General features: G+C 38.8%; 1 protein-coding gene across 7 annotated transcripts in view; it reads right to left on the reverse strand.

The window, feature by feature from the left end:
- Positions 1-14,076, reverse strand: part of TAX1BP1 (Tax1 binding protein 1) — a 91,506-nt gene extending 77,430 nt beyond the window's left edge. For all 7 annotated transcript variants that reach the window (XM_032758528.2, XM_032758569.2, XM_032758552.2 and 4 more), the window contains exons 1-2: positions 13,947-14,076; positions 6,545-6,713 (exon numbers count right to left, since the gene is read on the reverse strand). In XM_032758528.2, coding sequence (XP_032614419.1) covers positions 6,545-6,706 — 162 coding nt within the window. In that variant the 5' untranslated portion in view covers positions 6,707-6,713; positions 13,947-14,076. The remainder of the gene's footprint in view (positions 1-6,544; positions 6,714-13,946) is intronic.
- Positions 14,077-14,698: the final 622 nt, after the last annotated feature.

The following is a 14,698-nucleotide window of genomic DNA, read 5'->3' on the forward strand; positions in this document are numbered from 1 at the left end:
ACAGACATCACTGGGGAAGGTAGGAGTACAATGGGCAGGAGCATTCATTTTCCTTCTTTTGTATACAATGTAACTTCTAAAAATCATGTTACTAGAAAAGTTCCTTTAGGAAAAAAATGACTGCAAAAATGCCTAGATATACACAGGGAGTATGCAACATTGATTCAACAGAGAAATCTCAGAAACAGCATAAATTCCTCAATGAGATAAAATGGTACAGAATTGTAAGTGATTAAGTGAAAAAATCACGGCATTAAAAAAGGCATGAGATATGCCAGCAACATTCAAAATATATGCATTAGAAAAAAGACAGGCCAGGCGGGGTGGTTCACACCTGTAATCCCAGCACTTTGGGAGGCTGAGGTGGGGGGATCATGAGGTCAGGAGATGGAGACCATCCTGGCTAACACGGTGAAACCCCGTCTCTACTAAAAATTAAAAAAATTTTTTAAAAATTAGCCGGGCGTGGTGGCGGGTGCCTGTAGTCCCAGCTACTCGGGAGGCTGAGGCAGAAGAATGGCGTGAACCCAGGAGGCGGAAGTTGCAGTGAGCCGAGATCACACCACTGCACTCCAGCCTGGGTGACAGAGCGAGACTCCGTCTCAAAAAACAAAAACAAAAACAAAAAACAAAAAACACTGAAAGTCTCCTTCCATTAATAAAACAAGGCTGGAAGGAAATACTTAAAACATTAACAGTGCTAACCATTGATATTAGGTAGGCATATACTTTGGTAGTGGGACAGTAGGACATTTTAATTTTATAAGTAATTATAATTATAAATATTTATATATTATATATATATATTAATTGTAATTTTTTTTTTTTTTTACAACCAGAGGACTTTTTTTAAAAACAGAAAATGAGTGGAATGAGACAGGACTGAAGGGGAGACCAAGGCAGGAAAACAGAAGAAGGAGGAAAAAAATTTGAAAAGGAAAAGGAAAAACAAGGAACAAAGAAACAAAAGTTTGAAACAGGATATTCAAGCATAAAATCACTGTTTAGATCCACCTTCTAATCAGGCAACTTAGTTTTTGATGTGCTTGACAGCAGGATGCAGTGAAAACAGTACCTTACAGGGAGGTTTTGTTTGTCTAGTATACGATATGTTATGCATTAGCAATGTGACTTTGAACATATCACATGACCACTCTGCACTTCCAGTTTCCTCAACTAGAACAGTATCTCGGAGATGTGAGAATTCCAATTAGAACAGTATTTCGGAGATGTGAGAATTCCAATTAGAACAGTATCTAATTGGAATTAGATGTGAGAATTCTAAGACTCCAAAGTTTACAAAACAAAAACTCATGGACCTTTAATATTACTACAGTAGTCATCCTTTATCTAAGATTTCACTTTCGGTGGTTTTAGTTACCTGAGGTCAACCAAGACCCCAAAATAAGTGAGTATAATACAATAAGATATTTTGAGAGTGAGAGAAACCACATTCACATAACTTTTACTCTGGCTGTTTGGTTAAGTGAAAGATCTGATTATTCAAAATTAGCAACAGAGTTGCTAATGATGCAGGCCGGGTATCAGGTAATATAACAATTTCGTGTTATAATTGTTCTATTTTTAGTTATTGTTGTTAACTCTTACTGTGCCTAATTTATAAATTAAGCTTTATCATAGGTATGACTGTATCAGAAAAGTACAGTGTAAATAGAGTTCAGTACTATCTGTAATTTCAGGCATCCACTGGGGGTCTTTAACTGTAAGGTAATTTAATTTGTACTAAGCATAAATCTAAACATACACCAGTTCCTCATGCTTATGTACTTATACAACTAAGACCAAATCAAACTCATAAACACAAAATGGAAGAAAACTCAAATATAATGTAACATATAATATTTTACTGCAATTAATGTTGGTTTAATAATAAAGATATGGCATCAGGTGCAGTTCTTTTTATTTTTTTATTTGAGACAGAGTCTCGCTCTGTCGCCCAGGCTGGAGTGCAGTGGTGCAATCTCTGCCCACTGCAACCTCCACCTCCTGGGTTCAAGCAATACTCATGTCTCAGCCTCCTGAGTAGCTGGGACTACCAGCATGCACCACCATGCCTGGCTAATTTTTGTATTTTTAGTAGAGACAGGGTTTCGCCATTTTGGCCAGACTGGTCTCAAACTCCCGACCTCAAGTGATCCGCCCACTTCAGCCTCCCAAAGTGCTGGGATTACAGGCATGAGCCACTGTGCCCAGCCTGCATCAGGTGCAGTTCTAAATCTTTTCCTGTAATTTTACTTCAATTCTGTCACTAAAGAAAATCCATGCTGAACTTATTAGCAACTCTGTTAATTTTGAATAATCAGATCTCTCACTTAACCAAACAGCCAGAGAATAATTATTGAATGCCAATTTAAATAAGGTTCAAATCTCAGCTCCAACGTGTAACGGATAACTTTGAACAAGTCACTTTATTCTCTAGACCTCAGTTCCCTCATCTGTAAAGTAGGGAGTATAATGCTCAGATGAGAGGTGAATGTATAAAATAATAAACATGTTATATGTTTATTTTCGTTATAATTAAAACTAATCAATCAATACTGCAGAGGGAGTATAAAAACTAAAAGGAACAAAAACCTCCAACCCAGTCTATATCCCTTGTTTGGCTTCACTCATTTCCCTACCCAACCTGGACTTCACTATCAGTCAATCATTTCAATAATGTACTCAAAACTACCATAGTATCCTTTGTCCTCTTAACTTCCCTTCCCATTCCCACCCTTTTCCAACACCCAGTTTGAATGACAGCCACTTCTGGCACTCTTAACAGAATTCCAGATGCTGAATCTCTCTGGAAAAAGTCACAAAATTGCTACTTAGTAATCTTCTGGTTATGCCACTCCAATTCCCTATGACATTCTTCCACAGTAGCAAGGCCAATTATCTATAATCAAGCCCTCCCTAACTTTTAACATATGACCTTGCTCCTCCTTACTGAGATGCCATCGAATGAGTGCCATTTCTAATTCAATTGACTGTTGACAGACATATCCTATGAATTCTACTTATGGATTATTACACACAACTTACTTCCTTCTCCACTCTAGGCTTTCATTATCTCACATAGAAAATTAGGATAGTCTAAACGGTCTCTTTACCTCCATTCCCTTCAAATTCCAATTTATCTTACTCAGCACTAGAAGATTAAGCTTCACTTCTAAACTTTATTACTCCTTACTTAAAAACTATCCCTCAAATATTAAAACAATCTACAACATGATCCAAACTAACTTTTCCCATTCATCTTCTAAAACTGGTATCTGTAGCTGGGCATGGTGGTTCACGCCTGCAATCCCAGCACTTATTTAGGCTGAGGTGGGTGGATCGCTTGAGCCCAGGAGTTCGAGACCAGCCCAGGCAACATGGCAAAACCCTGTCTCTAAAAAAATAATAATAAATTTTTAATTGGTAGCTGTCCCAGGCAAATCAAATTCCTTAACACCTTCTCAAGCATACTACTTTCCCATCTTCATTCCTCCTCCCTTACAATTGCTACCCAGACACTCTCTTCCTGCCTGCTTGTCAATATGGTGTCTATCGAAATCACTCTAGAGAGCAATTTGCAGTACACATAAAGTGCTTAAAAACATACAATGCCATAAACATGGTGATTCTACTTCCAAGAACTTACCCTATGAAATAAGTAGACAAAATAAAGATAGGTAGAGATCTTTATTAAGTATTAATGATAAGCATTTAGCAACAATGTAAATTCCAATAGTAAGAAACTGGTTCAAGAATATATACACACGCTATGATGCATCAGTAGTATGTGTGTATATATTTATTATACACACATGCATGTGTATAATTATTTGTAATTTTATTACATGTAGCTATATACCAATTCGTTAACAATAGTTAACAGTAGGTAAAAGTGTTAAGCATGATTATTTTCTTCCTTGAGCCTTCCTGTATTACCTGACATTTTTACTACATGCTTGAACTTCCTATTGAGTTTTAAAGTTTTATGCTGGCAAAAAGGATGGAAAGGGTATTAAACAGAAGTTTTTTTTTCTTTTTTGCTGAGAGAAAACTTACAATCCTTAAAGTGCACAATGAAAGAAGTATAGTTTAGCATTACCAAAGCAAAAAGGCAGCAGCAGGAGTGACCAAAACTGAAGCTGGAAATTAAATTTTATACAGGAGCCCTGTATGGCTCTAGGTTATTTGGTCTTAGCATTATTCTATAGATGATGAAGAACCAATGAAGAGTTTCAAACAACAGAAAGACATGTTCAGGTTTCCATTTCACAGCTTATATAGAGCAGTTAAAAAACAAAGGTTAGAGGACAAGAATGAAATTGGGTAAAACAGCTGACCTATTGCAATAGCCTTGGTAAAAAATATGGAAGGCATGAACAGTGATATTAAGGATTTAGAAATATGTAAGCAATAAAATGGTTAGAACTGATTGTTTGGATTTGAAGGGAAAGTCACAGGCTTTTGGCTTTAAAAAAATGAAAAAATATAAGAAATAAACAAGTAGTCTGCAGGAAAAAGGTAGTAATTCATCTTCCTGAAACATACTTTTTCAAACAACCTATACATATACAAAGACTTCCCATTGCCCTTTAGGAAAAAAGTCCATAAACCGTCTAACACTGAAGGTCTTCCATAGACAGAATGAAACTTATCTCCAATCTCATCTCCCACAACCTCCTTAACTGAAGCTTATGCTCTAGTTAAACTGACTTACTCATTCTCATGAACATTCCTACCTCTGAGCCTCTGCTTATACAGATTCAATATCCCTTATCCGAAATGCTTGAGACCAGAAGTGCTTTGGATTTCTAAATTTGTCAGATTTTGGAATATTTGCATTATACCTACCGGTTGGGCATCCCAAATCCAAAACATAAAATGTTCCAATGAGCATTGCCTTTGCACATCATGTCAGCATTCAAAAAGTTTTGGATTTTAAAGCATTTCAGATTTTAGATTTTCAGATTTAGGATGTTCAACCTGTACCATTTTCCTGCTGGAAATGCCCTTCTTTTTCCTCAGTCACATTTCTGTTTTCTTCCTCTCTGCTCTGTTACTACAGAAAACACCAGTTCTCAATCAGTATCTTTAACGTGATACCAGTATCTCCCATAAAATCGAAACTACTACTGAGGCCAGGTGCGGTGGCTCACACCTATAATCCCAGCACTTTGGGAGGCTAGGACAGGAGGATCACTGAAGCCTAGGAAGTTAAAACCAGCCTAGGCAACATAGTGAGACCCTGTCTCTACAAAAAATTTAAAAATCAGCCAGGCGTGGTGTTGTGTCTATAATCCCAGCTATTTGGAAGGCTGCAGGGAAAGGATCACTTGAGCCCAGGAGGTCAGGTTGCAGTAAGCCACTATCCCACCACTGCACTCCAGCCTGAATGATAGATTAAGACCCTGTCTCAAAAAATAAGAAATAAAATTTAAAAACCACTACTGATTTCATAAAATTGTTACAATGAATGTTTCTCCATTTTGGGATTTGACAAGCCTAAAAAACTGACACAAAAAGTAAACAGTAAATAACTATTATGTTGTATTCAGAAACATCAAGAAATGAGGAATTCAAAGAAAGGAACTAAGTCATTAAATGCCAAAACTTTGTTTTGTCCAAATGTTTTTCTGCCTTCCCATCAGGCTGGACTTTTACTTCTAGACACTTTCAGTGTGCCTAATTTCTAGCAGCTATTCATTTCTTTCTTCCTTGTTGTTTAACTTTATACAGATTAGACAATCAAAATTTCAAGCCCATAAAAATCCTAACTAAAATAAAACAGATTCTGAGGAAGACTACAGAATAACACAGGAGAAAAGTGAATGCGTTTTACTGTTTGAACATTCATGACATTATTTTGACTGCTCAGAGGACATTCTTATGTTTTGATTTTCCACTACATTTTGAAGAGTTAAAATTGCCAGAAAAAGTCCTGCACAGTGAGGTGTACCGCTGTAACGATCACCTTTATTTTCAAGAAAGTATTATACAAAATCACTGGTAAAATATAAGAACTGGAACTCCTGCCATCAAAGAGTTTACTATTCAGTCATGTTAAACAGAATACTTTAAAACTGTGTAATACAAACAGAATACTCTTAACACCGTGTAATACAGTCTGAGCAATATTTAAGCCATGCAGGACAGTAGAAGGGATACTAACATGGCTGTCAAGCTGTATAAAATTAATTTCAAATGACTGGAAAAAATGGTAAATAATGTAAGAACCCAAAGAAAAAGATCTTTTTTTTTTTTGCAGGTAATGAATGGAGAAAATAGGAAAAGAAGATTCTGAAAAAATTTTCACAAGTCCTTAAGTGAAGGTAAACTTTTTGATCAGGGAGAGGAAAATCTGGTGAAATGGAGTTCCCAACATTCATTTTATCTACTCCCCACTGTTAAATATTTCATGGTGATGTTTACAAAAATGAGTCTTAATGCAGAGTTAAGACAAGGCAAGTACAAGCTACTTACCAATCTGTTTTAAAAGAAAATTATAAGTGTTTACATGGAGAACATATTCAGAAAGCTTTCTTACCTTGAATATACCAACCCAATCTTTTGGATGTGGATGAATATATGGAGTTAAGGTGTAATGACATTCCAGGTGTGCATTAGGAAGGTAACTCTTGGCCACATTTTGAAAGATGACATGGGCAAAGTTGGAAGTCTGCAATGGGACTTCTTGAAAGGATGTCATTGTGAATCTGAAACAAGTAATTCATACAAGTTAAATTATACCAACTAAGAATAAACCTATGCCTTCAGAAAACACATAATATTTAATATAAGTTTCATGAATATTTGCATGTCATAATTAAGAAAATAGATACTTTGTAAATACTGGAACTTCTTAAAAATACGATTAAACATAAAAATACAGACAAACTGGAAAATAACTAAAACCCATTTGGCTCAGAAAGTTATATGGGCATTTAAAAGTTAAAAAACCAAAACCAAAAATTAACTCTCCTGGAAAGCCTAGCCCTCTGCTTCTATTTAAATCAAAAGCAAATGAACCAGAGGTGTTTTCATGCACACACTGCCAATATAAACCTGCTGGCTCCTAGTAACAAACACTAAGAAACAGAAACAAGAACAGTTAAAAGTCAGTATTTTACTGGCTATGGGTCAATTAACTTTTCCTTCCTATGTAGAACCCTTGAGCTTCATCATTTTCCTCCCTAACCTAGCCCATCCCATTCATCTCTTCCCCTCTCCCTAGGTTTTGGGGTCCTATAACTAAACCTGATGCTAACATCTCTGTGCCTACATTCCTGCCCTTCTAATCCCCTGGACCAGCATTTCTCAACCCTGGTTACACATTAGAATCATTAGGGGCCTTAAAAAAAAAAAAAAAAAGATGACAACACTTTCTGGGATTGGGGCCTGGGAGTGTGTGCATGTGTGTCTGTGGGTGTGTATACGAATATACATAGCCCTACCCCCACGTCGCCCCAAGTAATCTCAATCCTGTATGCAACCAGAAAAGAGAACCACTATCCAACAACTTCTACCTCTTACTCATTTCCACAGATCCCAGACCCAGCCTGTCTTCTTGGGCTTCTGGTACAAGCTTGTTCAAAATCTCTCAAACCATGTAAAATCTTAGCTGGTCTACTTGAAATGGCTCAGCCTATTTGTTCTTCTCTACCTATAACAAACCTATCATTTCATCCTAGGTCCAATGATCCTACCTCGACTTCTAGTACTCACATACCCTTTCCACATGTTTACTGATTAAAATAAACTTATATTTACAAATAAAAATAAAAGTGTAGTGTTAATAAAATATATACTGTTGAAAATCTCTTAGAGATTCATGAACGCTCACTGGCTTAGTAAACACCAAGCACTGGATAGCAGATGAATGGTGAAAGTAGATTATAAAAACTGCAAGATCCAAATGGTTTCCCTATTTTGTGCTCTACTTTTGAGAAAACAGAAACAAATGAGGATTTATCCAAAAAAGCAATCTGTAGAGTTTGTCACAGGCTCTGTACAATCACTAATTCTACAATATACATAAAAAACTATGACTGTCCTGACTGCACTTGCTTGAGTCATTAAAACAGGCATCTCTGTAATAATGGGGAAAACTGGGGCAAGGTTTTTGCTAACCAAATTAATCTAATTTACTTCACAAATCAATGAAGTTTCTACAGAGCAAGCACAGCAGTAAGGCTCTACTCATATTTTAGCCATTAGTAAGAAGGCTTATTGCTAAGATCTAAAACAGTGTGCTTTTACAACTGTTTCTTTTGCTGACCTGTTTGAAATACTAAGGCAAATTTTTAAAGTTTTGTAATAATAAGCAGTTTAAAAAATATCAACTTTCTTCTTGTGTCCCCTCTGCTTCTGTTATGGCCAAAGTCCTGCTTTACTGAATATAATGGATATCCCAAAAAGAGACTGTCAATCATGAACCTGGAAACCACTGTAAAGTATCAGGCTAGTTGTCAGCCTCTCCCTACCTGAGGTTTGCAAGCATTCCAAGGTAAAGGGTATATTCAGTAGCAATCCTCCTTTACCTCTGCACTAATAAAGGGACTTTGCTACCAGCAACCATATTTCATGGAAAGACTTAACTCTCTACCTCGTAACCTAAAGCCATCAGAAAAATGAACAGGTAGCATTTACAAACACTGGAGAACTCTGCCTAAAATAACTGAAGAGTTCTATTATTTTGTTTGAGTTGTCTGAGCTAATTTGGGCTCCCAGGGAGGTCATGATACTAATGAAGTCATTAATGATAATCTCTTTTCAAGTCAGTGGCTTCACAAAGGAAAAAAAAAACACCAATTCCAGTTCTTTAAAAAAAAAAAGAAAAAAAACAAGTCACTAGTGGTTATAAGATACCAACAGAAGAAACTATAGCTAAATCAACTGAACCAACATCTATTAGATGCAACTACCAAAACTGAATTAAGAGAATAATATTTTTCTATGAAGCGAGTAAATAGTCACGCTTCCTTTAAGAAAGATATTCAGTATGAAGGAAATAAACTAGCTTAGAATAAACGTCCCATGTTTTTAATCAAAAGCTGATTAAGGATAATACTTTTTTTCTTAAAATTTAACATTTCATTTCCTAAAATAAATTAAACCAACAAAGCTGTAACTATTTTTTTTTTATAAAACAAGGCAAAAGTGTTTAAACTTCTGTTAACCTCAATTATAACAGTTTTTTAAAAACCCACAATCCAGCCTTATATTTTTAGTTCACTGAAGTTTTTGAGGTACAAAATAGCACATAGGTATACATGTATGTATTTGTATATGTTTACAAATGCATCAAAAGGAACTCAAGAAGTGTACACTATAGAGTTAATAGTCTTATAACAGATGTGTGTAAAAAGAAGACTTAAGGACTTTAAATTTTACATCAATTTATTGTTTGAATTTTTACAAGTATATATAAATGTATTATTCCTATTGTTTTAAATAGCCCTATTAATAAGAAATTCCATTTTTAAACGCTCCCCTGAATTTCACATTTTCTAATAGAAAACACTAGTATTTCACTTTAAAATATAGTATTCACAATGTTTACAAGTCTGAAAAGTAAAATAATTTGTGATTATCCTATTAATCGCCTTCATTAATCTCTCTCCAACACTCCAATCTTTTTAAAATTTCATTGCTATTATAGAAATATTTTTAAAAAGTCATTCCAGTACCTTGTCATTTTTTACTCTTCTTATTAAATTACAATATAGCTACTAATCATTTAAAAAGTTTACATGGATGAATGCAATCTAAATATAATTATGTCATTAATCAATCCATTCTAAATAATAAAATTTCTAATTCCCACATAGTTCCTCTGGTTCACTCCTCCTACAGAAAACAGACTGAAGAGACAGGCAAGCTTACAAAAATGTTGGAATTCACTGAGAATGTCAAGGTCGCATGGGAGTGGAGAATATGCAAAGTCACTGCATCACTGCATCACCTTGTGGTAATGCCTGGGAAGTGTAGCTTCACTAACATCCTGAGAAAAAGTACAAACCTCCTCTCAGTTGGAGAGAAGTACACTCCCTACACAAAAAGGAAAGTAGAAGCAAGCAGCTTTACTATGTCAAATTCTGATTCCCCTTCTCTAAAGTGCATCTCCACAAACAGGAGTATAGTAAGTAGGCAAGCCAAGGATAAGTACAAAACGTCCAGTCAACAATTAAGGAGCCAGACACATTTGGCTGGGAAACAAAATCAGAAATGCTTATACATGCTGGCTACAGTGCCCTCTTCCAGGTTTCCTACTACATTTCCCCAAGTTCCAATGCCTCTAGAATTTCTTTATGTGTGTTATGCTGTAAACTGTATATTATAAAGTCTTTGGTCTAAATTCCAATTTTATTATTTTGCGAATGCATTAATGTCTATAAAAAAGATAAATAATACATAGTGGGCACTCAGTTATGTATACAGCTAAAATAAACATGGGGTGGGGGCGAGGAAGCATTTCAATGTTATCTTTACTTACTCCTCTTGTAACTTTTTCAAGCCCAAAGCAGATTTGACTTTTGTGGTAGTATTTTTCCAGTGGTTCCCAATACTTGTTTTACTTTAGCCCAAAAATGTAAGCCTTAGCGAACTTACTGAAAAATAGACCATAGTAAGAACTTCTGTACGTTAAACATATGAAGCCAAATTAATCTTTTTAATTTAGATAAATACTAAATATAATTTGCCAGTCCTAACCATTAGAATTCAAAAATAAGGTAATTTTGTTATGTGTGATAATATAATTATGGTGATTCTGTGTTTTTCTAAAGTCCTTATCAGTTAAAGATACTAAACTAGGCCGGGCGCGGTGGCTCACGCCTGTAATCCCAGCACTTTGGAAGGCCGAGGCGGATGGATCACGAGGTTAGCAGATCGAGACCATCCTGGCTAACACGGTGAAACCCCACCTCTACTAAAAATACAAAAAATTAGCCAGGCGAGGTGGCGGGCGTCTGTAGTCCCAGCTACTTCGGAGGCTGAGGCAGGAGAATGGCCTGAACCCCGGGGGCCGGAGCCTGCAGTGAGCCAAGATCGCACCATTGCACTCCAGCCTGGGCAACAGCGAGACTCCGTCTCAAAAATAAAAAATAAAGATACTAAACTAACTGTAAGTGAAATGTCTTGATGTCTAAGATTTGCTTTAAAAACTCCAGGGGAAAAAATTAATGTTAGAGGGGGTAATAAAACAAGATTAGTAAAGTGTCCATTCATTTTACTGTTCATTCTCCTTTGTGTGTGTTTGAAAATTTCTGTAATAGTAAAACCAAAGCAAATAAAGCAATGAAACAGATTAGTAACACTCCACATATGACCCACTGCAGCAGAAACACTGCATTTTAGAATATGAACGCTTTGTACCCTTAAAAGTGTTATAATTCAGGTAATGGTTGATAGAGTTACTGAAAGTTTTTCACATCTTCAGCTAAAAAACCCTTAGAATTATCTCCAAACTTTAATCCGATAGGACACACAAACATATGAAAGGAAAAAATGTCCAGCATTCAAATAGTTTCCAGGCCGGGCGCGGTGGCTCAGGCCTGTAATCCTAGCACTTTGGAAGGCCGAGGCGGGCGGATCACGAGGTGAGATAAAGACCATCCTGGCTAACACGGTAAAACCCCGTCTCTACTAAAAATACAAAAAATTAGCCGGGCGTGGCGGCGGGCGCCTGTAGTCCCAGCTACTCCGGAGGCTGAGGCAGGAGAATGCCGCGAACCTGGGAGGCAGAGCTTGCAGTGAGCCGAGATCGCGCCACTGCACTCCAGCCTGGGGGACAGAGCGAGACTCCATCTCAGAAAAAAAAAAAAAAAAAAAATTCCAATTATTCACACTGTGGCTCAAAAAAAGAAAGACTAACAACTCTCAACAGACCTCTACTCCCAAAAAATGTAATCAGCAATTTTTCTAGGAGGCAACAGCAAAAGCCCCAGTCTATTAACTTGCACCCTTGCAGACATCCCTATTTCCAGAATCCTTTACACCTGAGTGCCAAGACATTCCGCCCAGGTGTTACCCGCACCACTTTTATTTACTTTTTAGATTTTATAAGTTCGTTTCTAAAATGCTATGATATTGGCCCATACATATTAGGGGAGAGAACATTTTTATCTTCTTTTAAAGGTTTATTTGGGACAAAATAAGCTTTAAAAAGACAGAAATGCGTAAAGCCCAGATTTTACATATTCATTCCGAAAGAATACAACAAAGTCCCCAAAAGAACTATACAAGGGGCATCGTTAGGATCTTTCATGATTATTTTAACATTATTAAAAAGGCTGAAACTTTGAATTCCAAAATTTTACTTTTGTTATGGAAAAGGTATTTGCTGGTTAATTCTACAAACATGGCTGCAGTGAGAACTATAAACAGCGGTCTACAATTTAAGAACGTGATGGGCTGGGCGCAGTGGCTCACGCCTGTAATCCCAGCACTTTGGGAGGCCGAGGCAGGCGGATCAAGAGGTCAGGAGTTCGACATTAGCCTGACCAACATGGAGAAACCCCGTCTCTACTAAAAATACAAAAATTGGCTGGGTGTGGTGGCGCGCGCCTGTAATCCCAGGTACTCAGGAGGCTGAGGCAGGAGAATCGCTTGAACCTGGGAGGCGGAGGTTGCAATGAGCCGCGATCGCGCCACTGCACTCCAGCCTGGGAGACAGAGCAAGACTCAGTCTCAAGAAAAAAAAAAAAAAAAAGAACGTGATGACTAGAAAACAAAAACTACAATGTTCTTTGAAGTTGAACAATCAGTTTGAAAAATAAATAAAATCTTATTAGAAGTTGGCATTATCAAACAATCCTTCAAGTTTACCCTTAAAAAGAACAGAACGAAAGAGAAAGGCTGTCCTAACCTCCTTCCCTAAACCCGAAAAGCACTTTGAGCACAATCGACCCACTTTTAGTTTCTATTCAAATGATCTCTTTAAATCCTTTTGGAATTGAGCACCAAACTTGTAACTAGTAATTGTTCGTGCACAGCTCGTAGAAATTTTAACATTAGCAGAATGCAGACAGTTGAAAAATTAAGATTTATTTTCCCATCTGAAGCCTAACATAATAGCAATTCATAACCACTGTGTGAAACCGGAAATCTACCACTGTGTACGTCTAAAGTCAAATGCCAGCGTTTTCTAACAAAACTTTTACTAATAAGGTGTGTACACACACCCACACAGACGCACGCTAAGCTTTATTTTTTTACTAATGTGTAGACGCGCACGCGAGCGCCCGCGCACGCTAAACTCTAGCCACAGATTCCCTAAGCGAGGAGTGCAGGTCGGTCGGGACTAGTCCACACCTTGCGAACGGGGCGGGGTGGGGAATGGATTCCAGGTGAAGCAGGCGATCAGCCAGAACCGCCAACTCCGCCCGCGGCCCTCAAAAGTAGGCGGCGCAGGGAGTCTCCGCCCCCTTCGCCACCGGCGACTCAAACCAAAACAGCTGGGTTTCTCTCCGCAAAGGCAAACCCGAGCGTCCTTCTCGGACGCGACCTACGTGTTTTCTCAGCTTACTGCGCCGATAACACCCACACTGCCCTCAAAACAGTCACCCTAGAGTTTAGCCTTGGACACCAGAAGCTTTTCCTTCGGGGGTCGCCAGCGTCACTCGTCCCCAGCCAAAGGGCCCCCGTCCCACACGCCTCCCCCAAATCGCGAAGGCCTGTCCCGCGGGCCTCCCACCGCGTGGGGCGGCCACCCGTTGCTCTTCCAAAACTCCACGGCTGATCCGAGTCGCCCACACCCCCGTCACAATCGCAGTGTGGAAAGGAAGGTTTGTCTTCGGGAAGGAAAGCCTCGTCACCACAGAGACCTCTCCCGAGACCGGCCAGGCCCCTACAGTACAGGGGCTGAAGGGTGAGCACGAGCCCTAAAAGAGAAGCAGCTGGAGTCCGCCCCGCACAAGGCGCTGGGGTGGACCAGGGAGGCGCCTTACCCAGTGGAAAGACTCCCGGATCAAGGGAGAAAGTTACACAGGCTTCCGATCCTGATCCGCCATCACCCGCCGAACCTCTTCCGCCACTACCGCCTACTCCCAAAGACCGGCTACACCTCCCCTCACAGCAGACCGTAGGCCTTGCGTCACTTCCGCCCACGGGGCGGTCTCTTCCGCCTCCTGGCGGGTTCGCCGCGCCCCTCCGCGACGACACGCCCCCAGCCCGCTCCGCCGCGGGACGCCTCATCTCGTGGGTAGGCTGGTTCTCTCCTTACTTCGTCGTTGCTATTTTCGCTCTGCAACTTAATCGCAGCAAAACAATGCGTCTGGATTTACATTCTGATTTTATGTTATTATTTTGACATACGAAATGGGGAAACACACCGGAGGTTTAAGTAACTCACCAGCGATGTGGAAAGGGCAGCTCAGAGGTCCATGAACAGTACTGCATCCCTGTCTGCGCCTCAGTCGGCCTAAACTAACCCACCGATTTTATAGATAAGGAAATAGCCAGAGAAGCAAGAAAGTGACCACACGGCTAGGGCTGCAAACCCCTGAGGTCCAAAACTGTCTCAACTCCTGGCCCAGTCCTGTGCTTTTTTTGGCTATGAAGTTTTTTTCACTGAAAGCTCCTAGGAGCTTTTCAGTTCTAATGCCCTCTGATTCTATTTGCTCTCGCTCCAGCAGAGGCCTCTTTTCTAGCCGCATTTCTGTGAGTTACCTGCTTTTGTTATCCGTATCATTTTCCGTGT

The sequence above is a fragment of the Hylobates moloch genome, unplaced genomic scaffold (genome assembly GCF_009828535.3).
Source record: "Hylobates moloch isolate HMO894 unplaced genomic scaffold, HMol_V3 SCAFFOLD_1, whole genome shotgun sequence".
NCBI classification, from domain to species: Eukaryota; Metazoa; Chordata; class Mammalia; order Primates; family Hylobatidae; genus Hylobates; species Hylobates moloch.